This window comes from Pelophylax lessonae (assembly GCF_965119305.1).
Source record: "Pelophylax lessonae genome assembly, chromosome: 1".
Lineage (NCBI taxonomy): Eukaryota > Metazoa > Chordata > Amphibia > Anura > Ranidae > Pelophylax > Pelophylax lessonae.
Window position 1 is genome coordinate 541,573,588 of NC_138768.1, and position 23,529 is coordinate 541,597,116.

The 23,529-nt window shown below is 46.2% G+C and overlaps 1 protein-coding gene across 1 annotated transcript in view; it reads left to right on the plus strand.

The window, feature by feature from the left end:
• Positions 1 to 11,521, plus strand: part of FNTA (farnesyltransferase, CAAX box, subunit alpha) — a 34,916-nt gene extending 23,395 nt beyond the window's left edge. Inside the window, exons 6-9 of the mRNA XM_082262047.1 lie at positions 992 to 1,140; positions 5,325 to 5,387; positions 8,316 to 8,487; positions 11,304 to 11,521. Coding sequence (XP_082118173.1) covers positions 992 to 1,140; positions 5,325 to 5,387; positions 8,316 to 8,487; positions 11,304 to 11,444 — 525 coding nt within the window. The 3' untranslated portion in view covers positions 11,445 to 11,521. The remainder of the gene's footprint in view (positions 1 to 991; positions 1,141 to 5,324; positions 5,388 to 8,315; positions 8,488 to 11,303) is intronic.
• Positions 11,522 to 23,529: the final 12,008 nt, after the last annotated feature.

Here is a 23,529-nt window from a genome sequence, read left to right on the forward strand (position 1 = left end):
AACAAAATCCAAAGTGACAAACACGAAAACTTTTGTCGTACGATAGCCTAGCGAACGACAATCGTTTAATCAGTACAGTATGCGTTCGCTAAAAATCGATAGACAAAGACCACGCATGATCAGAAACACAAAAATAACCTGGAAAAAGCCTGGCTGCCATTGTTTTTGTTTTGCACTATTCGATACGTAGCTATGCAACCAGGAAGCTTTTCCAGAATCGTACGGAAAAAAAAAAATCATATGTTTAGTACACGTTGTATTCGATAATAGTATCATGCAACAAAATGCGAACGATAAGTCGTCTGATTATCTGATAGTGTGTATGAGGCATAAGATTGCCCTGCTTTTGGCTCCATCCATCTTCCCATCAACTCTGACCAGCTTTTCTGTCCCTAATGTATACACAGGTGGACTCTATTTAGGTGACTTCTGAAGGCAATTGGTTCCACTAGATTTTAGTTAGGGGTATCAGAGTAAAGGGGACTGAATACAAATGCATGCCACACTTTTCAGATATTTATTTGTAAAAAAAATGTGAAAACCATTTTATCATTTGTCCTTCCACTTCACAATTATGTGCCACTTTGTGTTGGTCTATCACATGAAATCCCAATAAAATACATTTTAGTTTTCAGTTTTTTTTTTAATAAATTATTTTCATCAAATGTTAAACATATTACAAATATGCCACTTACAAGTGACTGTAATTCTGTTTAATAAAGGCAAAGAGCAGTGTACTGTAACCCAAGATAACACAAATCATCTGTTTACTGATTGTAGGTATTTGCTGAAATCTTTGGTTTCTGTGTGTAAAAAAATATACATTGAGTTTATGTGTTTCTTCATTAACTGTTGGTCGTATACTGTATATACATATGCATACAGATCTGACCTTTTTGTGCTGTTTTATGATTGGTTTCATTGTAAAAAACATTATAATTTACATTTTTGCTTTATCTTGTTTGGTTTACTCATGTTAATATCTTTCCAGGAGTTTAATTTGTGGGATGGCGAGTTACAGTATGTTGATCTGCTGTTGGCAAGAGACTTGCGAAACAATTCTGCTTGGAACCAAAGATACTTTATTATTTCTAACACATCAGGATACAGCAATCCCCAAATTCTAGAGAGGGAGGTCCAGTAAGTGTCGCTTGCGTAATTGCACCTTGCGTTATGTTATTAATTAACAATAATTCTTATCCTAATACTTGGTGCGATAATAAAAAATAATAGCAACCCAGTTATACAGCTTAGTAGGGATTTATTTAAAATTTATATAAACCCAAACATTTCGTTTTCAGGATGTTTGGCACCATGCCACGCTGTATATATTTTTCGTAAAGTATAACTATAGGCAAACGTTGTGTTTTTTTTCTTTTTCTTTTTCTTTTTCTTTCCCCATTTTGGATAGATTAGGGGAGGGTTATAACACCTGTCAGATTTTTTTTTTTTTTTTGCCATTTGTGTCCCAAATTGGGGTTTGTCTTTGCTTCCTTCCCATAGCCAAAACCAGAAATGAGAGGAAAGCCCTGCAAATGTAAGTGATAGTTTTTTTTTTTTTTTGTTAAAGCGGTAGTATACCGCTTTTTGCGACTTTTAACTACAGGTAAGCCTATAATAAGGCTTGCCTGTAGGTACAATTAACATCTCCTAAACCGGCACGGTTTAGGAGATATTTGCACTGCATGCAGCCGCTCACGCGAGCGGCGCATGCGCTCTGAAGGTCCGGCGGACCTTCATCGTTCCTTGCCGGGAACGTGCTGAAAAATGACGCGGGAGTGACGTCATCGTGGCTCCGGCCAATCACAGCGCCGGAGCCGCCGAACCCGGAAGAGACGCCGAGGGATCATGTCGGCTCCCACAGCGGTGTCCGGGGGTCCGTGTCGGGGCTACGTTCTAAGGTAAGTATTTCATAATGAGCTAGTATGCGATGCATACTAGCTCATTATGCCTTTGTCTTGCAGGGTTTTTTTTTATTTATTTATTTTTTTAAGTATACAACCGCTTTAAAAAATAACAACAAATGTTCTACTTCTTACCTGCTCTGTGCAGTGGTTTTTGCACAGATCCTCCTCTTCTCGGGTCCCTCACCGGAAATCCTGGCCCCTCCCTCCTGCCATGTGCCCCACAGCCAGCAGCTTGCTATGGGGGCACTCGAGCCGAGCCGCTACTCTGTGTGTCCATTCAGACACAGAGCCGTGGTTAAGACCCGCCCCCTCTCTCTCTCTCATTGGCTAACTGACTTTGACAGCAGCTTTAGCAAATGGCGCCCGCAGCTGTGTCTCAGTCAATTAGGAGGGAGACAGCCGGGGCTCTTGTGCAACATTGCTGGACCGAGATGATGGGGGCTTCTGCACACAGAAGTTTGTTTATCCTAATGCGTAGAATGCATTAAGATAAAAACCTCCTCCCTTTTAGAACCACTTTAAGGGAATAGATTTGGGTCCCCAGGTCACCAGAACAAGTGGCCCCATCAGGAGAAAAAAAACAGGTGTTCTAATCCCTCTCCACTCTGTTCAAAACTTAAAAAAGACAAAAGTTTTGCTTTTAGTTATTTACCCAAATCATTTTTGTGAATCTATTGCAAAGTTTCTTTCAGGGGATCCTGCCAGTAAATGCACTTCTGTTATAGGCTGACAAAGCTAAGCCACTGCCTCAGTTAGCAGTAGCATTATCAGCCTGTTGTGTGCACTTCTTTAGTTGGCCTAAATGTCCTCTGCTTACCTGGGCAGTTCTGAACAGGCAAAGCTCCAACACTTTTGGGTTGTGTCAGAACTTTACACTAAGCTCTCTCCCCATGCATTCCTGTGGGCTCATCACTATGATGGTCTATTTCACCAGCCAAAAGGAATGCCTGGAAAATGGAGGTTGGTGGGCAAGTTTCAGCACTATGGGATCATGCTGAAGCTTTGCCTGATGGCACTGCATTCTGGCAAAGCAGAGGATGCTGAAGGCTGTTGCAGGTATGTGCAGGCAACTACATTTCATACCTTTTTAAGCTGCTTTCATTATTATTATTTTTCATTTTATTAAAAATGAACACAATCTTGTTAAATCACCTTTGTAAAATGGTAGTGTTGAACACGGTTTTCAATCCAAAAGGTTTCTTATTAGTATTAAAATGGGCATAAAGTAACAGCATCCATGCTGACAAAGGCATGCACCTATGTTGTACATCAGGGTTGTCCAACCTTTTGACCTTCCTGTGCCACATTGGAAGAAGAGGAATAGTATTGAGCCACACATGAAATCCACGATCAATAAAGAGAGCTGATGAGCAGAAAACGTCAGGCAGATCACAAGTTACCGATCACGGATATAGACAATGTACCTATCTGAGTAATAAAACTTCATTTTTGTTATTTTTTTTTAAAAAAAATCTAAACGTAACGAAAACGTAAAAGAGAGCAACATAAAACGAGTGTGATATTTGACACGGTTTTTGATATACACATCAATATCTGGTTCCATGGATGTAGTAGCAATTCTCAATCAATTCTCAGGGTGCTCATCAGATATTTTGATTCTTAAGTTTGCCATTTGTGTGCTTCATGCTCACAAATATAGGTGCTGTCAAAAACTGATGATGTGAAAAAAGAGTGATTGTGAAGAGTGGGGTAATTTATAGATGAAACTTCTAAAGATCCAGTAAAGAGACACACTCAAAATATTTCCTTTGGCCGCATGTGTTCGCTAAGTGTAAACACGTTTCCAAAAATTAAGAAAAATAAACATTTTTAAAGTAGGTTTACAGTTTTGCGTTGGGCCACATTCATAGTCCTTTTGGGTCGTCTGCAACCCATGGGCCACAGGTCGGATATCCCTGGTCTAGGGAAAAGTGTCGAACTATTAAAATGTGTCATTATTAAAAAAATGAAGCAAATATCCAAATTAGCAATGTTGTTGGAGGACGAGGTGTAAAAGGTGGTTGCATGTATTTGCGTAGTGGAAATTCGCATTACTGCTCGCAGTATTTTCCTTTGTTTTTTTTTTTTTTCGTGCAATTTTCACCAATTTCTGCTGGTCAAATATAAGGCAGCCTATTCACTTGCATAGGCTGCCCTAAAATAAGCCTCAGAACCTTTGCAGGCATGGAGTCACGCATTTTTTCAGCGCATGTTTTATAATACAGCAAAATCACACCACATTTGGGGTGCCTTTAAGGAATAGTGGTAGTGCAAACGCGTTGTGCATTTTGCGTTTTCAGAGCAGATCAAGTGTGAATGAGGTCTTACAGGTCCTCCCAGTTGGTTTTGAGTGATCTAGGTTTACAAAGACCTTGACGTTTCTAAATTGAATCTAAAGCCCCGTACACACGAGTAGAAATTCGGCCGGGAAATTTCGTCCGTTGACCTATCTGCCGATTTTCGGCTTGCTAGTATGGTGCTTCCGACAACCGACTCCAGGATTTTTTCAGCCGAAAAGTCGGTGTGCAGGCTATATAATTTTTGTCGACCGTCAAAACATGTCTGATTTTCGTCTCATTAGTACAGATTTCGATATGAGCAAGACTAGGCATGCTCCGAGATGAAAGAACACATACAAAGCAATCCAGCACATGACATCACTTCTAAAGTAGAATTCTGTCGTACGGGAAAATTCGTGTGCAGTCTAGAGCACATTCCAACCAACAGACACCACTCTGGACAAAAGACGGATGACCAGTCGGCGGAAATTCGTTGCGTGTGTACGAGGCTTAAATCTCACCCCTGCTAGAAGCATTGTGGCCAATTTATGCTCTGCCACTAAGCTACTGAATACGGGGGGTGGAGAAACATAGCTCTAAATCACAGAACTGAGGCTGGGTTCACATGTGCTGCGGCCGCGACTCACAGCAGTGGTCCAGTGCATCCCTGTTCACTGAATCGGGTCTGAATTTCTGCCTGAATTCGCACCTGATTCTGAGCCAAAGATGCACATGACCCTTTCTAAATGTGGACTGCAGCCGCCCCAGGGGTGTGTGAACAGACTCCATTGAGAGCTTTTCATACTCTCCTTTCATGCCAATTGGATGCTGGGCCACCCACATCCAGTTTGCATAAGTGTGAACACAGCCTGAGACTTGGGTACACAGTGTATTGGGGATCCATGAGACTCAACAGTTTGAAGGTGTTTGCAGACATTAATAGTTTGAACAATTATTTGTTACAGATAGACTAACTTTTTAATGTGAAATTAATAGATAAACTCTAACTTGTCAATACATGTTTGTAACTCATTTAGTTTGTTTTTTGTATTATAGCTATTTTTTGATTTCGTTAATCCTGTTGTAAAGCATGCCTTATGCTACAACTTCCCAGTCACATTTTTTTTTTTTTTTTCAGATATGCTATAGAGATGATCAAGGTTGCTCCACACAATGAAAGTGCATGGAACTATCTTCGAGGGTAAGATCAATTCATTTTTAAATATAAAACTAGTAAAGCTGCGCTAAGTGATAAATGTGATAAACACATATAAAAAGACACTGATGACTCCTGACCAAGTTTTCCCAAATACTTTTCTACTGCTTTGACAAAATCTGATATACTCTATAATGAAGTGTGGAGTACAGATTGCCTCAACAGTATAAGGCAGAAGGGCCGAAAACCACAATAGTCTTAGTGGAGAGGATTCTTTTCCAGTGATAGTTTGCACATAGCCACTGTGATCATGGTGTTTCTAAAGTACCTCAGGTGAGGACCCTTTGAGGCTAAAGCAGGCAAGTGTCTATAACCAGGATCTTCAGGAGATTATTTGAGGCCGCGGCTGTGTGTTTTCTTTTGAATCCTGCCGTTAAGCGCTGTTTTAACATACACATGTGAGTTTTCTACCTTTTTAATAAATTGTTTACCTATACGTACTTCACGATGGTGGTTATCCTTCCTTTATGATCATTGCTGGACCGTGGAATGTCCGGATTTTCGGGGTCTATTATCTGGCTGATCTGAGCGGAACCTCCTTGTCAGTCTAAGGCTCCATGTACACGGGACGTTGTTAAAAGTCCCTTTGAATGCTGGAATTTTTAGGACGTTTGAAACGTCCGTTCGGTCGCGTTTGTACCCGCGTTTAGCTGCGTTTGCGGGCGTTTGCGTTTAGAAGCGTTCCTAGAGGTCAAAAAAATTATTCCTCTTTAAAATGGAAAAACGCGAACACTAAACGCAGGTCATCGCGTTTGGACGCGTTCGGACGCGTTCAGACGCGTTCGGACGCGTTTGTGCGTTTGAAACGCTGGGAAACACACGTTCGAACGCAAATAATTGCGTTCTAAAAACAGTCCCTGAACGCAACTGCCTGCAAATGACTGTAAACGACCTGGTGTACATGGACAGATAAGATAAAATGTAGATGGGTTCAGGGGCTTCTGAAAAAAACGCCCAACTGCTCCTAAACGGCCATTTCCAGCGTCCCATGTACATGGAGCCTAAGTGGAGTTGTCTAGGTCCTGGTTGAGCTGGTTGATTCACCCTCTGAGTTCTATATGCCTAAATTTATGGCGTTCTGGTAAGCGCAATAGCGTGATTCACTTCAGCACGGTGATAGCATTACTGAACGGTGGAGGCTTGCTTTTGAGCACTGTTACACTCATCTTTGGACTTTATTTTCTCAATTCATTGGACACTGTGATTCATGTTTTTGTTACTATTGGATGTCACTTTATTTAATTGCAAGAGCACATAATTATTTGATATCACATTGTATCATCATTTACATTTACATTTATTTTTATTTGGATATCTTTAGGGATATCCTCTTTTTATATGTGTTTATCACATTTATCACTTAGCGCAGCTTTACTTGTTTATATATTATTTTTGGTGTGTCCCACTGCAGCTGCAGCTTTGTTTTATTCAACTCCTCACAGATTGAATTTTTTGTGTTTTAGCGCGGTTATTTACTTTATTAAATATAAAACTACCTATATATCAGCTGAGTTTTTTGATCTGCTTTTTCTGCTTTGTGCAGTGACAAAAAAAAAAAAAAACGGTTTACAGCAGTTGTAAAAGCAAGACATTTTCCCCACATATTAAGGTAAAAAATGTCCCAGTATTTGTATGGACCCCCCCCCAAAAAAAAATACCCGAGTCCTCACTCACTGGTGGGGGAGGCCATGTTGTGCAATACCATTGTACAGAGCAGGTAAGTATACCATGTTTTTTATTTAAAAAGAAGAAAAAAGTTACAACTGCTTTCATTTCATAAATCTAACCTACAAAAAATCCTAATGCACTTGCAATATAAAAATTTTGTTCAGAGAGAAGTTCTCTACCCAACATTATGGGTCATTTCACACTACAACCTGCTAGAGCCATTCACTCATTTGGCAGCTCTTTGTTCACGGCTGCAGTAGGGGCAGCGAGGTGCGCGACTCAGTACATCACACTGTTTCTTTTTTTTTTTTTTTTTTCATACAAGCTATGTGAAGTGTACAAAACATTAACTTCATTCATGACAATATATGGCAGTAGAATACGCTGCTTTGCCATACATTGCTATGCAGTTTGGCACAGTGCACTGCGATAAAACATGCATGTCTGCATTTAAGTGCAGTCATATGCTGCGTTGCATTGTGAATGGGACACATAGGAAACAATGTTTTTCTTGTGTGTCCCTTACATTGCTGTAAAACCTTTTGTTACTGCACATAGTGTGAACTAGCCCTATAATAATTGGATGGGGATAATTGTTGGCAGGTTGGATGGAAAAGATTATTCACCTGAGCAGTCGTCGTCGTCCCCCCCCCCCCCCCCTCCCCAGGAGAAATAGGAGGGAAAAAAAAATAACTAACTTCAGTGTAAGGATAAAATGAAAAGAGGTTTTTCTCCGAAATAGTTATTAGTTGCTCTTCACGGATCCGACTATTCTAAATTGTTAAGTTAAGGGTAAAATCTGATTTGTTGCAATGGGCAGTCACTAAGTTATGAAGTTAGGTCGGCCATACACTGTGTATTTCTTTCCTGCAGCCACAGGTTGCAGGAAAGAAATTCGCACAATTCCCCTATCAGCACAGACGGTTCTGAAAGGGAAATCGTCCATTATCTTCTCCCGGCGGAGGCATGCGGGGCAAGCATCGCTGCCGGGAGAAGACCGTGATTATCGCTAGCGGGCATAGCAGCCACTTGCGATAATCGGAAGCGCATCCAGGAGGCTAGTTGTACCCAAGTTGATCGATCAATCAACTTACTACATTCAGCCTGCCCATTAACAGTTTGAATCTGGCCAAGATTCGAACTGTGTATGGTTGGCCAAAGTCTGTGCGTATTCAATTTGTTTACCAATTCTAAAATCTTTTGAGACAAATATCTGTTTTATGTTTTTTGTTGTTTTCCCACTAGGATATTACAAGACCGTGGCATGTCTGACTACCCAAACCTTCTTGAGCAAATCCAGAGTATACAGCAAACACACAGCTCCCCATATCTCATTGCCTTTTTAGTGGACTTGTTCGATGACATGTTGGAAAAGAAGTGTAAAGATCCTGAGGATACAATGAAGAAAGCGCTAGAGGTTGGTTATTGTATTGTAATGAGGTACATTTAGAGTACATAGAGCCTGATTATGTTAGCACATGCTGTCACTCTAGCTGCCTAAAACTGTCATAATGAAGAAGAACCTGTTTTCTGACTAGAATAGAACTCTGAAGATCAGTTGGTATGATTTGGCAATCCCCCAACAATGTAATTTTCTGCTTATGTGATCAGCTCATCCCCCCCAGCAATGTCATGTAATCATGTATCCCTCCTATTGCTTGTAAATGAAGACACTGCAACTGAACAAAACCTTTCTATGTAGCATTAAGTAAAGTACTGTACCTGGTTGGCCATGGGTAGTAGTAGGAAAGTAAACATTTTGTGAATACCTTTTAATATGGCTATATTTTGAGGTGTGGTGTAAGCTTGCAAAAGTAAAATATTTTCAGTAGAAAATGTGTATTTTAGCTTATTGTAGGTGTTGGATGTTCCTCTGGAAATCTATTGGTGAGATTCCTGTGCTTGGGACCCTGGGTCTGTATGCCTGCAGTGACCATTATTGGAGAGGGGGGCTGGAATCTCCCTGTTGGAACTTTATTTATGTGCAGGTGTGAATTATAGAATTATTATGGAGCTTAAAGAGGAGCTCCAGCCCCCCCCCCCCAAAAAAAAAAAAAAAGAAAAGTCAGCAGCTACAAATACTTTTAATATAAGGACATTTACATGCCTCTGTATCTAGCGGTGTCCTTCAATTGGCTTTGGGTGCAGGGGCCAGCATCTTCACTAAGGGAAATGGGCTTTGGGACTTCACAGCTGGCTTCCATCTGTCCTGTGCTTTCTGATAGGTCCCCCAGTCACCTGGGATCTGTAAAGTGTCCCAGAAGGCTGTGGGGGAAGGAGAGGGGGGGGGGGGCAAACTTTCCCTCAGATCACTGTGGCCATCTGACCAGAAGTGGGAGGAGGTACTTGTCAAAATCAAAAAAAAAAAAAGTATGCAAAATGTAAAGGAGGGGGAAAGAAGGAGAAAGAGAGTGAAACGTTCCCTTTTGGGCAAAGTTCTGCTTTAAATTTATTTGTGTAGGCTACACTGAAATAAAGCTAAAGTTGTAAATACACTTTGGTTATCTGTTCTTTGTCTATGCTCTTTTGGTTGTATGCCAGTGTATTATACGTTGAGGGGAATTTACTAAGACTGAGGCAAACATAATCTGGAGCAGTTGTACATGATAACCAATCAGGTTCTAGCTTTAATTTTAAAACCTTAACTGAACAAGCTACAGTTAAAAGCTGGTTACTATGTACAGCTTAAAGTGCTCCAAATTCTCTCTACTCTAATATTAGTAAATTCCCCCATTGTGTTTAGCACTGGTTAGTATGAGTGGTCAGTAAGTTATTGTCTGCAACAACAGCCAAATTGTTTGGTGTTTCAAGAGCAACAGTCTCCACAGTTATGACTGCGTTAGAAAATCATGGCACAATTTCCCTAGCAAAGAAAAATAGTGGCCAAAAACGAAACTGGAATGGAATGGAACCATTGAACACTAATAAGAGATGTTGCCAAATGGCACCAAACTAATAGTACGGCAAAAAAGGGAAAGTAGAACTCAGTATCCATCAAGGCCCTGTTTTTATAAAATCAGTTTTCAGAAAACTTCACAAACCTATCATCCATGGAAGAGCTGGAATTCCTACATTAAACAAAGGAACCAATGGTTACATTTAATAAAGGATAAGTCCAGTCAAAAACGAACGCTAAACCTTCTTTTTGCCACATTCTAAGACTATTCTATCTAACCCTCTAAAGCAAAAATCACTGTACTTACCTTTTCTATACCTGATCTGATCTGGTCCGGTCCCACGCTGATCTGTCAGCAGCGGCTTCAGTGTGGAGGCAGGTGCAGAAGAGGCACGTGACAACGGAAGCCCCATAGTAAGTCTTTGGGTGATGTCACTTCCCATTCATTTCACAGCCGTTGTCGGTCCTCTCCTGCACACAGCTTCTGTCGCTGGAGACTGGACCGGGTGCAGAAAAGGTAAGTACAGCGATTTTTTTTGTTTTACAGGTAGGTTTAGTTTTTGACTGGACTTATCCTTTAAGTCTTGCCATGCTTTGTGTATGAAGTCATTACCATAGTGACTGTTGCTCTTAAAATGCCAAACAATTTGGCTGTTATGGTTACAGACACTCCAACTTAGTGGGCCAGAAACTTTTAAAAATGCCAGTAGTTTTTTGTCTGGAGTCAATGGATCCTATCCGGTTTTGTTTTTGATTTATTCATTCATCTGATTGAGGGAATGCACTTTTAATATAAACATGCCATACTTACCTGCTCTGTGCAATGGTTTTGCACAGATCAGCTCTGATCCTCCCCTTCTGGGGTCCCCGCTGGCACTCCCTCTCATCTGAGTGCAGTGCGCCCCCCCCCCCCCCACCCATAGCAAGAGGATCACTCATACAGGCTTGATCCTGAGCCACACTGTGTGCATATATTGACACACGGAGGGAGTTACTAAAACTGGTGCACCAGCGGTGCATAGTAGCCAATCGGCTTCTAGGTTGTATTGTCAAAGCCTTATTGAACATGCTGAAGTTAGAAAACGGATTGGTTAATATGCACAGCGGCACCAGTTTTAGTAGTTCTCCCCCACAGTGGGCCTCAGCTCCTCCCCCCCTCTCTCTTCACACAAGATTTGATTAAAAGTGGATCTAATGGCTGCTGAACCCCCTGAGAGAAGAGGGGAGAGAAGAGCAGCGCTTCAGTATTGCTGGGGGGAGCTGACATGCAAAGGTTTATTTTACCTTAATGCAGAGAATGCATTACAACCACTAAATTGCTTTTGTCTCTTTTTCAGCTTTGTGAACTTCTTGCAACAAAAAAAGATACTATTAGAAAAGAATACTGGCGCTATCTTGGACGCTCACTACAGATGAAGTATGGTTCCAAAAATTCTGAAAAGGAAGAAATTAGTCAACAAGATAATAATGGACAATAACTATAACATACTGTAGCTCCACATTCAATGATGTATTTAACAATTTTCATTTTTTACTTGGAGAATAAATTATGTCATTATTAATCCTACACCATCTAACCCATAACTGTGTATGATACACTGACTTTAATTTATGGATAACCAACTTATGTGTACCCTTTCTGTTGCCAGTACCAGTCACCTAAAAAACTCAGAATATTGGTAAAGGTATTTAAAGCTCTTTCAAGTGAAAAAAAAAAAGTCATAACATTATAGTAGAAGACTGTAAAGCTTTGCAAAGTGCATGTTTTATAGCTCCCCATTAGGGCTAATCTACACAGGTTTACTGAAAAACCAAGCCGTGTCTTTACAACACAATCAAGCTATCTCAATAAAGGTGTATTTATCAAATGTCATCCTCCTTTTTGCAAGGTAGTAATGAGTTTCAGTGGCATGAGAAGAAATTGTATAAGTGAAGGGCAGGCAGACTAAACATGTCACATATTCGTATTAATTAAGCATGATGCCACTTGTAACATTGTCAGCTGGAGAAAGACCACAACGGTTCTAATGTTCCAGCTTTCCTGGCTGAAGTTAATCTTCACTAGTATGCCTGCCATTGGTTGGGTTTCTAAAATATAGAATAATTTCACCATGTAAGGAGTCTTTTCAGAAGTGACTGGTTCTTTTCAGCTTGTGATGATATTCTAAACCTTAATTGTTGCTGCATTGGCTTTTGGAGAAACAAACCTTAATCACTTATTGTATGTTCATGTTATGTTTCTTCCTACATGAACTCCTACCACTTGTACTTGACAGATGCTAAATATTTTATTAAGACGCTGCATTGATTTGTTAAAGAAGATGTAGCCATTTTCTTGCAATAAACTAAATTATAAAATTGGGTCTTGTGATAAACGTATTTGCATCCATCAGTTGTCTATCTGTGCTGCTTTCTCTCAAATGTTTGCTATCCCAGTAGCAGCTTTAGGGCCCTTTTGACACTGATCAGTTTAAAGCCTGGTACAAATGGTAAATGAAAAAAAAAAAAACAGAGCAGCTCCCAAGGAGGTCTGTGTACTAACTATGCGATGTTAGTACAGCAATTTCCCTGCTGTGCTGTTGTGTTCTAACAGGACTGCCCCCCTCTATTAAACGAGAACCTGTACACACGGGCCAAATTCCTGCCGGTATCTACTGTATCGTCTGATTTCGACTGATATTTAGCCTGTGTGTATGAGGCTTTTGATGTGCCTTTGGTGCTTAAAAAGCAGAGCAAATGCTTTAAAAATGTATCCCTTTTAATCCTATGGAACTCTTCACACCAATGCGCTGTGGGTGCGGTGCATTTTAAAAGTCCTGCATGCTGCATTTTGATGCATGTTTAAAAAACGCTCTGCATTGAAATGAATGGAAAAATGTACACAGGCTGTAAATAGCTGGTTGTCAAAGAGCGGGGGGGCCGCCACGTCCTTATCAACTGATGAGTCATCAGCTGTCAGTGGAATTCCCTGCAATGAAAAATTAAGTTAAATTAAATTTCTCTTTTGTTCACTGACAGACACAGCTCCTCTCCCAGTTTTGGGTCCCCGTATGCCTTGTGGTGCCGCGCGGGGCCACCATTTTGTTGTCGCCTGGTTATTCCCATACGGAATGCCAGCGGCCATGTTTGTGTAGTCTGGCGGCCATTTTCTTGTGGTTTGCCATTGCAAATAGCGGCGGCCATGACAATGGAGCCCTATGGGCGGCGATTTCAGCGGTGGGAGCCCCTCCTTATTCCCTTGTGCTGACACCTGGATAATTTAGCTTCCTGATCGCCGCACATGTAGTGCAGATTCTCCTGGTGGTTGCAGGTGTCTGTGTCGGCAAGTGGGGAGTCTGGTGGGGTCCTCTCCCTCCTGAGGATCGCTTTGTGCTTAGCTACTGAGTGGTGCTGCCAGTGCGGTGGGGGTTGTCCCTTAGCAGTGTGTTACACTTTTTTGTGTGATCCCCCTGGTGACTCGAGTCTTTGGAGCACGTCTCCTCACCTTATGTCCACTCTGAGATAACGGGGCCCTCCGGGTCCCAACCATCCATCCATTCACTAACGGCGGTCTTGGAGTCCCTTGTGTCCAGGGCGGAGGCGGCTTGCGGGCAACAGACTAGCAAAAGCACCATGCCCTACCTCATCTGTCTCATCTGATCCTGAATCTGATTAGGCCGCCGCGGATGTGGGTCACCCTTCTGGATCTGCGACCACGCACCTGGAAACCTCTGATATTGAGGATGATTCCTCCATGTCTGCGACCGCGCACGAAAAGGCACTGGTGGATGCACTGGTTGTATCTATGCGTGAGACCCTGAAGATGGAGGACGCAGCTGAAGCTGCGACGGAGGAGCAGGTACCCTTTGGCACTTGAAAACCATCCAAAGCGGCAAAGGTGTTTCCTTTCCGCACCTATTTCGACAGAATTGTTGCAAAAGAGTGGGGACGACCAAAGTGTCCCCGTGGGGTTCCTAAGCGCTTTACTAGGCGTTACCCCTATGAGGAGTCCCTTCTTAAGAAATGGACTGCGCTAACGGTGGTGGACCCTCTGGTTTTCAGATTAACAAGGCAACCATGATTCTGGTTGAAGAGTTTCTGGCCTTTAAGGACCCGGCTGACCAGAAGGCGGAGGCTGTTGCCCGCACTATGTACACTCTGGCTGGTTCGGCAATGAGGCTGGTATTTACCATTGCCCTGGTGTTGCAAACTCTGACCGAGTGGGCTAAGCTCCTACGCCGTGGAGAACTGCTCCTCCCTGCCTTGCTGAGCTGGTGGAGCAGCTGGTCCAGGGGCTGCAGTTTATCTGTTATACCATTTTGGATGTGGCTCCCCTGATGGTTCACCTCTCTGTTTTGGCGGTGGTCCTTCGGCATGTCTTTTGGCTCAAATGCTGGTCTGCGGACTAGACTTTTAAAAAGGCCTTGACTGATCTTCTCTTTCACCTGTTTGGAGCTACTCTGGATGACATCATTAGAGGTCTCACTGGGGGAAAGAGTACCTTTTTTTCCGCAGGCTACTAAGGACAAGTAACCTCATATTAGACGTGTACTTTCCTTCTTGGCTCATAAGACGTTTGTTCGACCCTCAGGGTTGACTGACAAGGGCTCAAAGCCTTTCAGAGCCTCCTTTGGCCGATCCAAAGGAACCTGGTCTGGCAAGCCAAGAGCGGGCTTCTCCAGATCTACCGACAATGCTCCTTCTGCATGAGGGTGCGCCCTCAACCATATCGGGGGTGGGGGGGATGTCTTTGCTGGTTTCTGGACCCGTGGATTTCCCTGGTGCAAGACAAGTGGGTCCACAAAGTCATTCGGTCCGGATACAAGATTAAGTTTCTCAAGGTTTTTTCCTTTCAATCTGCGCCTGTCCCCAGACCGGTTACAGGGTCTGTTTGGGGCGGTACAAGACCTGTTCCTTCAAGGGGTGATTGTCCCGGTTCCGATTTCAGAATGCTTTCTGGGTTTTTACTCAAACTTGTTCACAGTCCCCAGGAAGGAAGGCGAAGCGTGTCCAATCCTGGACCTCTAGGCACTAAACAGCTTTGTGCGGGTACAGAAGTTCAGAATGCAGTCCATTCGAACAGTAGTGGCATCCCTGTTTCAGGGGGTTTTCTTTGCCTCTATAGATAAAGGATGCCTATCGTCCCATTCCTAAATGTGGCAGTCACCAGCGTTTTCTTCGCTTTGCTGTGGGAGAGGAGCATTATCAGTTTGTGGCGTTACCCTTTGGTCTCTCCTCTGCTCCTCAGGTCTTCACAAAAGTGTTAGCTCCGGTCCTAGCCTTGCTACGCCATCGGGGGAATCGCGGTATTGGGTTACATGGACGAACTCTTTCTGCGAGCCGAATCTCCCTCTGCTTTGGTGGAGAACCTGGAGATCACAATACGAAGTCTGCGAGAGTTTGGCTGTATTCTGAATTTTCAGAAGTCTTCCCTGGTTCTGTGCACAAAGCTGGACTATTTCGGCCTGACTGTATTTGGCCGTAGCCAGAGTGCTTCTTCCTCTGGACAAACTCCAGAAATTGCAGACTGCAATTTTGCCTCCTGCTGTCCAACAAATGGTCATTCCTCCGGATTTGCATGCGGGTGCTGGGCCTGATGGTATCTACCTTCGAGGCAGTTCCGTTTGCACAGTTCCAAAGGAGGTCCCTGCAAAGGGAGATTCTTATCAAGTGGGACAAGACTCTGCAGTCTCTGGACAATCAGATCCGGCTGAGTCGGGGAATGAAGGAGTCCCTGATATGGTGGCTTCGCTCTCCGGCGCTTCTGCTGGGAAAATCCTTCCTCCCCTTGCATTGGACAATGATCACCATGGATGCCAGCCTGTCCGGCTGGGGAGGCGTCCTCGGCAAGCATTCTGCTCAGGGGATCTGGACACTGGCAGAGTCCAGACTACCGATCAATGTCTTGGAACTCTGGGCGATCAGACTGTGTCTGGCTCATTGAATGGATCATCTTCAGGGGTGCCCAGTGCGCATTCAGTCGGACAATGACACGGCCGTGGCGTATGTTAATCACCAAGGAGGCACAAGAAGCATTTTAAGGTGGGCAGAACAGTTCGTTTCAGCCCTCTTCGCTGTACTCATTCCCATTGTGGATAATTGGCAGGTGGATTACCTCAGTCAGCAGGCGTTGGACCAAGGGGAGTGGTCCCTTCATCTGTAGGTGTTTCATCAGCTTTGTCTCCGGTAGGGCACTCCCATGGTGGATCTCGGCTCAACAGAAAGGTGCAGAAGTTTGTTGCTCAGTCGAAGGGATCCACTGGCAGACGCCACAGACACGCTGGTGGCCCCCTTGGGGTCAGTATCGTCTGATTTACGCTTTCCCACCTCTCAAGCTTTTGCCCAGACTCCTGCACAGGATCGAGGCAGAAGCGATTGCGGTCATCTTAGTGGTTCAGGACTGGCCTCGCCGGGCTTGGTACGCCGATCTAGTGCGGCTGGTCGCCCAAGTTCCTTGGAAGCTTCCTCCCAGGGAGGATCTGCTGTCCCAAGGACCAATCTTTCATCCTGCTTTACAGTCGCTGGCTTTGACGGCTTGGTTGTTGAACGGCAGGTGCTAAAGGATATAGGTTTGTTTGAGTTGATGATTCCTACATTGTTAAAAGCAACGAAATCTACTTCTAGGAAGATCTACCATCGTACGTGGAAGACCGTACATTGCGTGGTGTGAGTCTCTTGGGGTTCATCCTCGTGGTTAAACAGAAATTGGCCTCGAGTACCATCAAGGGCCAGGTTTCGGCCTTGGTGATCTTTCTCTTACGTCCTCCGACAGTCGCCGCCTCTTCATATTCGTCACATATAGGGTATTAGACTTTGCTCCGAAGGAGTAGCTAGGCAACAGAATATGTTAACAATAAAGCTTTTAACATATCCCACCCTCAAGGGGTGGTCCCCTCAGTCAATACCCTCCTACTTCCTGCAACCATATCTCAGTTTTAATGTCTAGCTTGTCAGGAGTGGCTGGCTTTTTCTGTGCTGGGGCTTTCTGCCCCAGACTCTTTCTTCTTTTTAAAATTTTGTTTGAGTTTTCTCTCTACCTTTACTTAGCTGTTATTTTGGTCAGCATTAGTTAGTTCTTCGGACGAAGAGGATCATGCAGACTGGGTCTCGGGCTGATCCCCCTGATCGCAGGTCGTGGGTCAGTGGCTTCCCAGTCTGCCTTCGAGCGTTCAGCCAGGTAACGCTCCTGGCACAGTGAACGACCCATCCCTGTTCGGTGCAGGGATGATTGGTGAGGTGGCTACCTCACTGGACGCTGTGCGGTTTCTTAACCCCCATTTTGTGCATCTTGAATGCGACTCTCCCTGCCTCATGTGCAGCAGCTTGTTCGCCTGTGCGGGTTCCCCACGCCATGTGAGGTAAGTGTATTTATGTGGGGACCTGTCTGTCTGGGGGGGTGTCAGTCTGGGACTGTGTAACCTGCCTTTAATCACACTGCTTGTCTCCCTATCTCTCGGCTGCATGCTGTGGGCTGCAAGGGGGGGGGGGGGGAGATGTGTGACACTGTCTGTGTCAGGCTGATCAGTGTGTGAAGCTGTGTGCTGTGGGGCATGTTTTTTGGCATGTTTGGGCACTGTACAGCGATCGCTGCGGCGTTCTGACATGTATTCTGATACTGGAATGTAATGTGTGTTTTTTACTGCACTGTGGAGCGGCGGTTTCGGCGCCAAACGGCGCCATTTTGCCTACTCCCGCTCCGGCCACATGTTTTACATGCATGGCGGCCATTTTCTTGTAGCCTCCATAGGCTTACATAGAGCGCCCTGGCAGCATCACTTCCTCTTTCCTGGAACACCGATCGAGGCAGCAGCAGCGGCGAGGGTCTCCTCAGGTTTTACCCTTCTGTTCTTGCTATCCATTGCCTGTGTTCAGTTTGCATATTCCCTGTGGGGGTCTTATTGTGCTGAGTGTGGTGCGGTGGGCTGCGCTTGCCGCGCTTGCTTAAAAGGGGCAGTTAACCCTTTGTTGTCTGGCATTACAGGGGCAATGGACTCTCAGGAGGGAAAATTTCCTTCAGCCTTGGTGGAAAGCCAGGGGACCGCTGTCTCCCCCCCAGGGGGGGATTTGGCCACTATTGTGGCTGGCCTTGCTGCTCAGGTGCAGATGCTGGTGGCTGCTCAATCCACTAAAAGGCCCAGAGTTGCTCTTTCCTCTGATTCTGAGGGTGAGGGTGATAGGGCTGTTATGGCAGGGGCCTCCTTATCGGGGTCCCGCTCCTCTCTTGATCTAATAGGGTCTGAGGTGGAGGCTGAAGTTGAGGGGGTTGATAATTCTCCCCCTGGCTCGCCTGAAGAGCTTGCAATCATGGATGAGTTGATTGCTTCCATAAAGCAAACGCTGCGTTTGCAGGATGAGGTGTGTCCCCCCGCCGCCTTGGCGGCTTATGGGACGCAGAGAAAACGCAGGACGCCGCAGGTTTTTCCCTGCAATGATGATTTTCAGCGCGCTGTTAAGGAACAATGGCGCAATCTACGCAAACCTTTTGCTGTACCAAGTAGATTCAAGCTGCGTTATCCTTTTTCACCTTCCACTGATGAAAGGTGGTGTGTGCCACCCCCAGTGGATCACACAATTGCGGTTTTAAACAAAGCCACTGCGATTCCTGCAGAGGATTCCCCGGTGTTCCGTGACGCCACGGATAGGAGACTGGAGTCTCTTACCCGTCATACTTATTCTGTTACGGGTTCTATGCTTAAGGCTCTGTTTGCTTCTCTCATGGCGGCCCAGGCGATCGCAAGTTGGACGCAGATGCTTAGGCACGTCCTAGTGGCCGATTCGGCCTCACCGGCGACCCTGGATATGGTGGATCAAATCCACCAGGGTGTCATGTATCTGTGTGATGCGGACCTGGACCTGGTTCCGTTGGCTGCACGTGTGCACAGTGTGGCGGTGTTGTCTCGCCGCCTGATTTGGTTAAAATGTTGGTCGGTGGACCAGTCTTCACGTAAGACCTTAGCCAATCTACCTTATGATGGGTCTCGCCTTTTTGGGGAGTCCCTGGATGTGTTGATTAAGGGGATCACCGGGGGTAAGAGCACTCTCTTGCCCCATTTCCCCAAAGCTAAGGGGGCTTCTGGGAAGAAGCATGCTAATTTTCGGCCCCCTCAGGGGTCCTTTCGTGCCTTTCGGCCGCACTACAAGGGCAAGCCGTTCAAAGGTCAAGGCTCTCAGAAGAAGCCCTGGTCTGGTAAACAGAAGTCCGGCCAATCCGGATCTGCAGCCCATAACAGTGCGGCCTGAAGGGGCGCCCTCACCCAGTTTTGGGGTGGGGGGACGCTTGCTCGGTTTTCTTCAGCCCTGGTTGGCCCGTGTGCGGGACAGATGGGTTCAGGAAATCGTTCGATCTGGTTACAAGATCGAGTTTCTCTCTCGGCCGGAGAGCAGATTTTTTCCCTCAAATCTTCAACTGTCTCCAGAGCGTTTGCGGGACCTGCACCTGGCGGTGCGGGACCTGAGGGCTCAGGGAGTGGTGGTTCCGGTGCCTCATCGGGACAGATTTCGGGGGTTTTATTCCAATCTGTTCACCGTGCCCAGGAAGGAGGGCAAGGTTCGTCCAATTCTGGACTTGAAGGCTCTGAACCGCTCTGTGCGGGTTCGCAAGTTCCGCATGGAATCCCTGCGGTCGGTGGTGGCTGCCCTGGTTCCGGGGGAATTCATGGCCTCCATCGATTTGAAGGATGCGTACCTTCACATCCCCATTTTCGAAGGTCACCAGAGGTACCTTCGATTCGCCATTGCGGAGGATCACTACCAGTTCGTGGCGTTACCTTTTGGTCTCGCCTCGGCTCCGCGGGTCTTCACCAAGGTGCTTGCACCGGTTCTTGCATTGTTGAGGGCCCAGGGCATTTCTGTCCTGGGGTATCTAGACGACATCCTGGTTCGGTCTGCGACCAGCCAGGGTCTGGAGGAGGACCTGTCTGTCACGATGCAAACTCTACAGGAGTTTGGTTGGACGATAAATTTTCCAAAGTCGACGCTGAGTCCGTCGGTTCGTCTTCCCTACCTGGGAATGATTCTGGACTCGGTACAAGCGAAGGTCTTCCTGCCGGAAGACAAACTCAGAACTCTTCAGGAGGAAGTCAGGTCCCTCAGGGACGTTCCGCACTCGTCTTTAAGGACGTGCATGAGATGTCTGGGATTGATGGTCTCGGCCTTCGAGGCGATTCCCTTCGCCCAGTTCCACACGCGGGGTCTCCAAGCGGAGATCCTGTCCAAGTGGGATGGGCGACCTCAATCTCTGGATCTTCAGATCTCGTTGAGTCATCGCACCAGAAGAAACCTTCTGTGGTGGCTCCAGTCCCCGATGGTGTCCGGGGGCAAGTCGTTTCGTCCTATCTCGTGGACGGTGATCACCACGGATGCCAGCCTGTCGGGCTGGGGTGGTGTTCTGGGCGTTCTGTCTGCCCAGGGAACTTGGTCGGAGGGAGAGTCTTCCCTTCCGATCAACATTCTGGAATTACGTGCGATAAATCTCTGTCTTCATCGCTGGACGGACCGGCTGCAGGGCTGCCCGGTTCGGGTGCAGACGGACAATGCCACGGCGGTGGCCTACATCAACCACCAAGGGGGCACCAGGAGTGCCCGGGCGGCTCGAGAAGTGGCCGACATTCTGTCTTGGGCCGAGACTCATGTCCCGGCGATAACGGCAGTTCACATTCCGGGGGTGGAGAACTGGCAGGCGGACTATCTGAGTCGCCAGACCCTGGATCAGGGGGAATGGTCTCTTCACCCGGCTGTCTTCCAGATGTTGTGCGCGAAGTGGGGTCTTCCAGATGTGGACCTGTTCGCGTCTCGTCTCAACAACAAGGTGAGAAGGTTCGTGGCAAGGACGCGCGACCCTCGGGCAGACGCGTCAGACGCGTTAGTGGCCCCGTGGCATCAGTACAGGCTGATGTACGCGTTCCCACCGCTTCAGTTGCTGTCCAGGTTCCTTCGCAGGTTACTCTCGGAACGCAGCACGGTGATTCTTGTGGCACCGGACTGGCCTCGCCGGTCCTGGTACGCAGACCTCGTGAATCTGGCGGTCGACGCCCCTTGGCGTCTACCTCTTCGAGACGATCTACTGTCTCAGGGACCGATTTACCATCCTGCTTTACAGTCGCTGGCTTTGACGGCCTGGCTGTTGAGACAGAGGTCCTGAAGGAGAAGGGTCTCTCTCCAGAGGTCGTTCATACTTTGATCAACGCTAGGAAGTCTTCCTCAGGGAAGGTTTATTACCGTACTTGGAAGGCCTATTTTGCCTGGTGTGAGTCCAGGGGGTTTTCACCCCGCACGTACTCGGTTTCCCGTGTGCTGTCTTTTCTTCAGACGGGTGTTGATCAGCGTTTGGCGCTGGCTACGATGAAGGGTCAGGTGTCTGCGCTGGCCGTTCTGTTTCAACGTCCCGTGGCTTCCAACTCCTTGGTTGGCACTTTTATTCAGGGTGTGAGGCATCTGGTTCCTCCTAGGAGGGATCCTTTGCCCCCTTGGGACTTGAATCTCGTTCTATCTGTGTTACAACGTGCTCCTTTTGAACAGATCAGGGAGATCTCGTTGTCTATGTTGTCCAAAAAGGTCGCCTTTTTGGTGGCGATCACTTCGGCTCGCAGAGTGTCGGAGCTGGCAGCTTTGTCCTGCAAGTCTCCGTACCTGGTTATTCATTTGGATAAGGTGGTCTTGCGACCTAATCCTTCTTTTCTTCCGAAACGAGTTTCGGAATTCCATCTTAATGAGGATATTGTCTTGCCTTCGCTGTGCGCGAAGCCTAAACATCCAAAGGAGGTGAGATTGCATTCTCTGGATGTTGTTCGGGCGATAAGGGTTTACCTTAAATCGACTGAGTCTTTTCGTAAGACTGACTCCTTGTTTGTTCTTCCAGAGGGTCCTCGGAAGGGCATGGCGGCTTCGGCCTCTACCATCGCCAAATGGATCAGGCAGACCATTGAACAGGCCTATGCTTTGCAGGGTAAGGCTCCTCCTGTCCCTGTGAAGGCGCACTCTACTAGATCTTTGAGTACGTCTTGGGCCTGTCGTCATGGGGCTTCTGTAGCCCAGGTGTGTAAGGCGGCGACCTGGTCGACCGTGCACACTTTCACAAAATTCTACAAAGAAGATGTTCAGGCATCGGCGGATGCTTCCTTTGGCCGCAAGGTTCTTAGTGCGGCTGTTCCATAGGGTCCCTTGTTGGGGACTCCTGGCTGTTGGGATAGTTTTTTGTATCCCCTGGTTTTTTGTCTTTTCCTGGGTTGTTGCTCCTGTTGAGCACTTGTTTTTTTTACTGTTGCCCAGCTGGTTTCCTTCCTTTGGTAAGGTTCCTTTCTTTGATGCGGAGACTGCGTTGCCTTTTCGGCGCGGATGCGTTTCCCACCCCTCATGTTTGCACTGCTTTGGGACGTCCCCATATGTGACGAATATGAAGAGGCGGCGACTGTCGGAGGACGTAAGAGAAAACGGAATTTTTGTAAAATCTTACCTGTAAAATTCCTTTCTCTGAGTCCTCCGACAGTCGCCGCCCCCGCCCCTCTTTTGGGGTTTGGTTGTAAACTCTACTGCTATTCCACTAAAACTGAGATATGGTTGCAGGAAGTAGGAGGGTATTGACTGAGGGGACCACCCCTTGAGGGTGGGATATGTTAAAAGCTTTATTGTTAACATATTCTGTTGCCTAGCTACTCCTTCGGAGCAAAGTCTAATACCCTATATGTGACGAATATGAAGAGGCGGCGACTGTCGGAGGACTCAGAGAAAGGAATTTTACAGGTAAGATTTTACAAAAATTCCTTTTTTTCCAACGACCTTTAGCCACACAATCCCTGGTGCATACTTTTCTTCAGGGTGTCCAACATTTTGGTTCCTCCAGTGCGGGCTCCGTTTCCGACTTGGGATCTTAATTTGGTGCTTTTAGCTCTAAAGAAGCCTCCCTTTAAAAATATTCAGGAGATTCCCCTGCTTACGCTGTCCCAGAAGGTGGAATTTTTGGTGGCTATCACCTTTGCGGGCAGGGTGTTGGAACTGGCTGCTATATCCAGTCCACCCTATCTGATGATTCACAAGGATAAGGTGGTACTTCGCCCCTGTCTGTCATTCCTTCCTAAGGTGGTCTCTGACTTCCATTTTTGAATGAAGACATTGTGTTGCCTTCCCTGTGTCCCAGGCCTGAATTTCCAAAGGAAATCGCCTTGCATGCCTTGAATGTGGGCTGGGCTATTAGGAGGGTGTACCTGGCAGCTACGGAGTCTTTCAGGAAGTCAGATTCAGCGAGGTCCATCCGTGAGCACAACTACAAAGGGTTTTCCATTTCCTCTGCGACCATTTCCAGATGGTTCAGACAGACAGTGGTTCCAGGGCTATTCCATCAGGGGTCAGGTTCCGCTTTCCCTGTCAAGGCGCACTCTACTAGGGAGCTTAGTCTCTCCTTGGCTTTCCGTCATCGGGCGTCAGTGACCCAGGTTTGCAAGGCAGCCACCTGGTCGTCTTTGCACACTTTTACAAAGTTTTATAAAGTGGATGTGTTGGCATGTGCGGATGCTTCCTTTGGCCGCAAGGTTTTGCAGGCTGCTGCTTAAGAGAACCTGATCCTCTTTAAAGGTTTATTGTTTTTTTTCA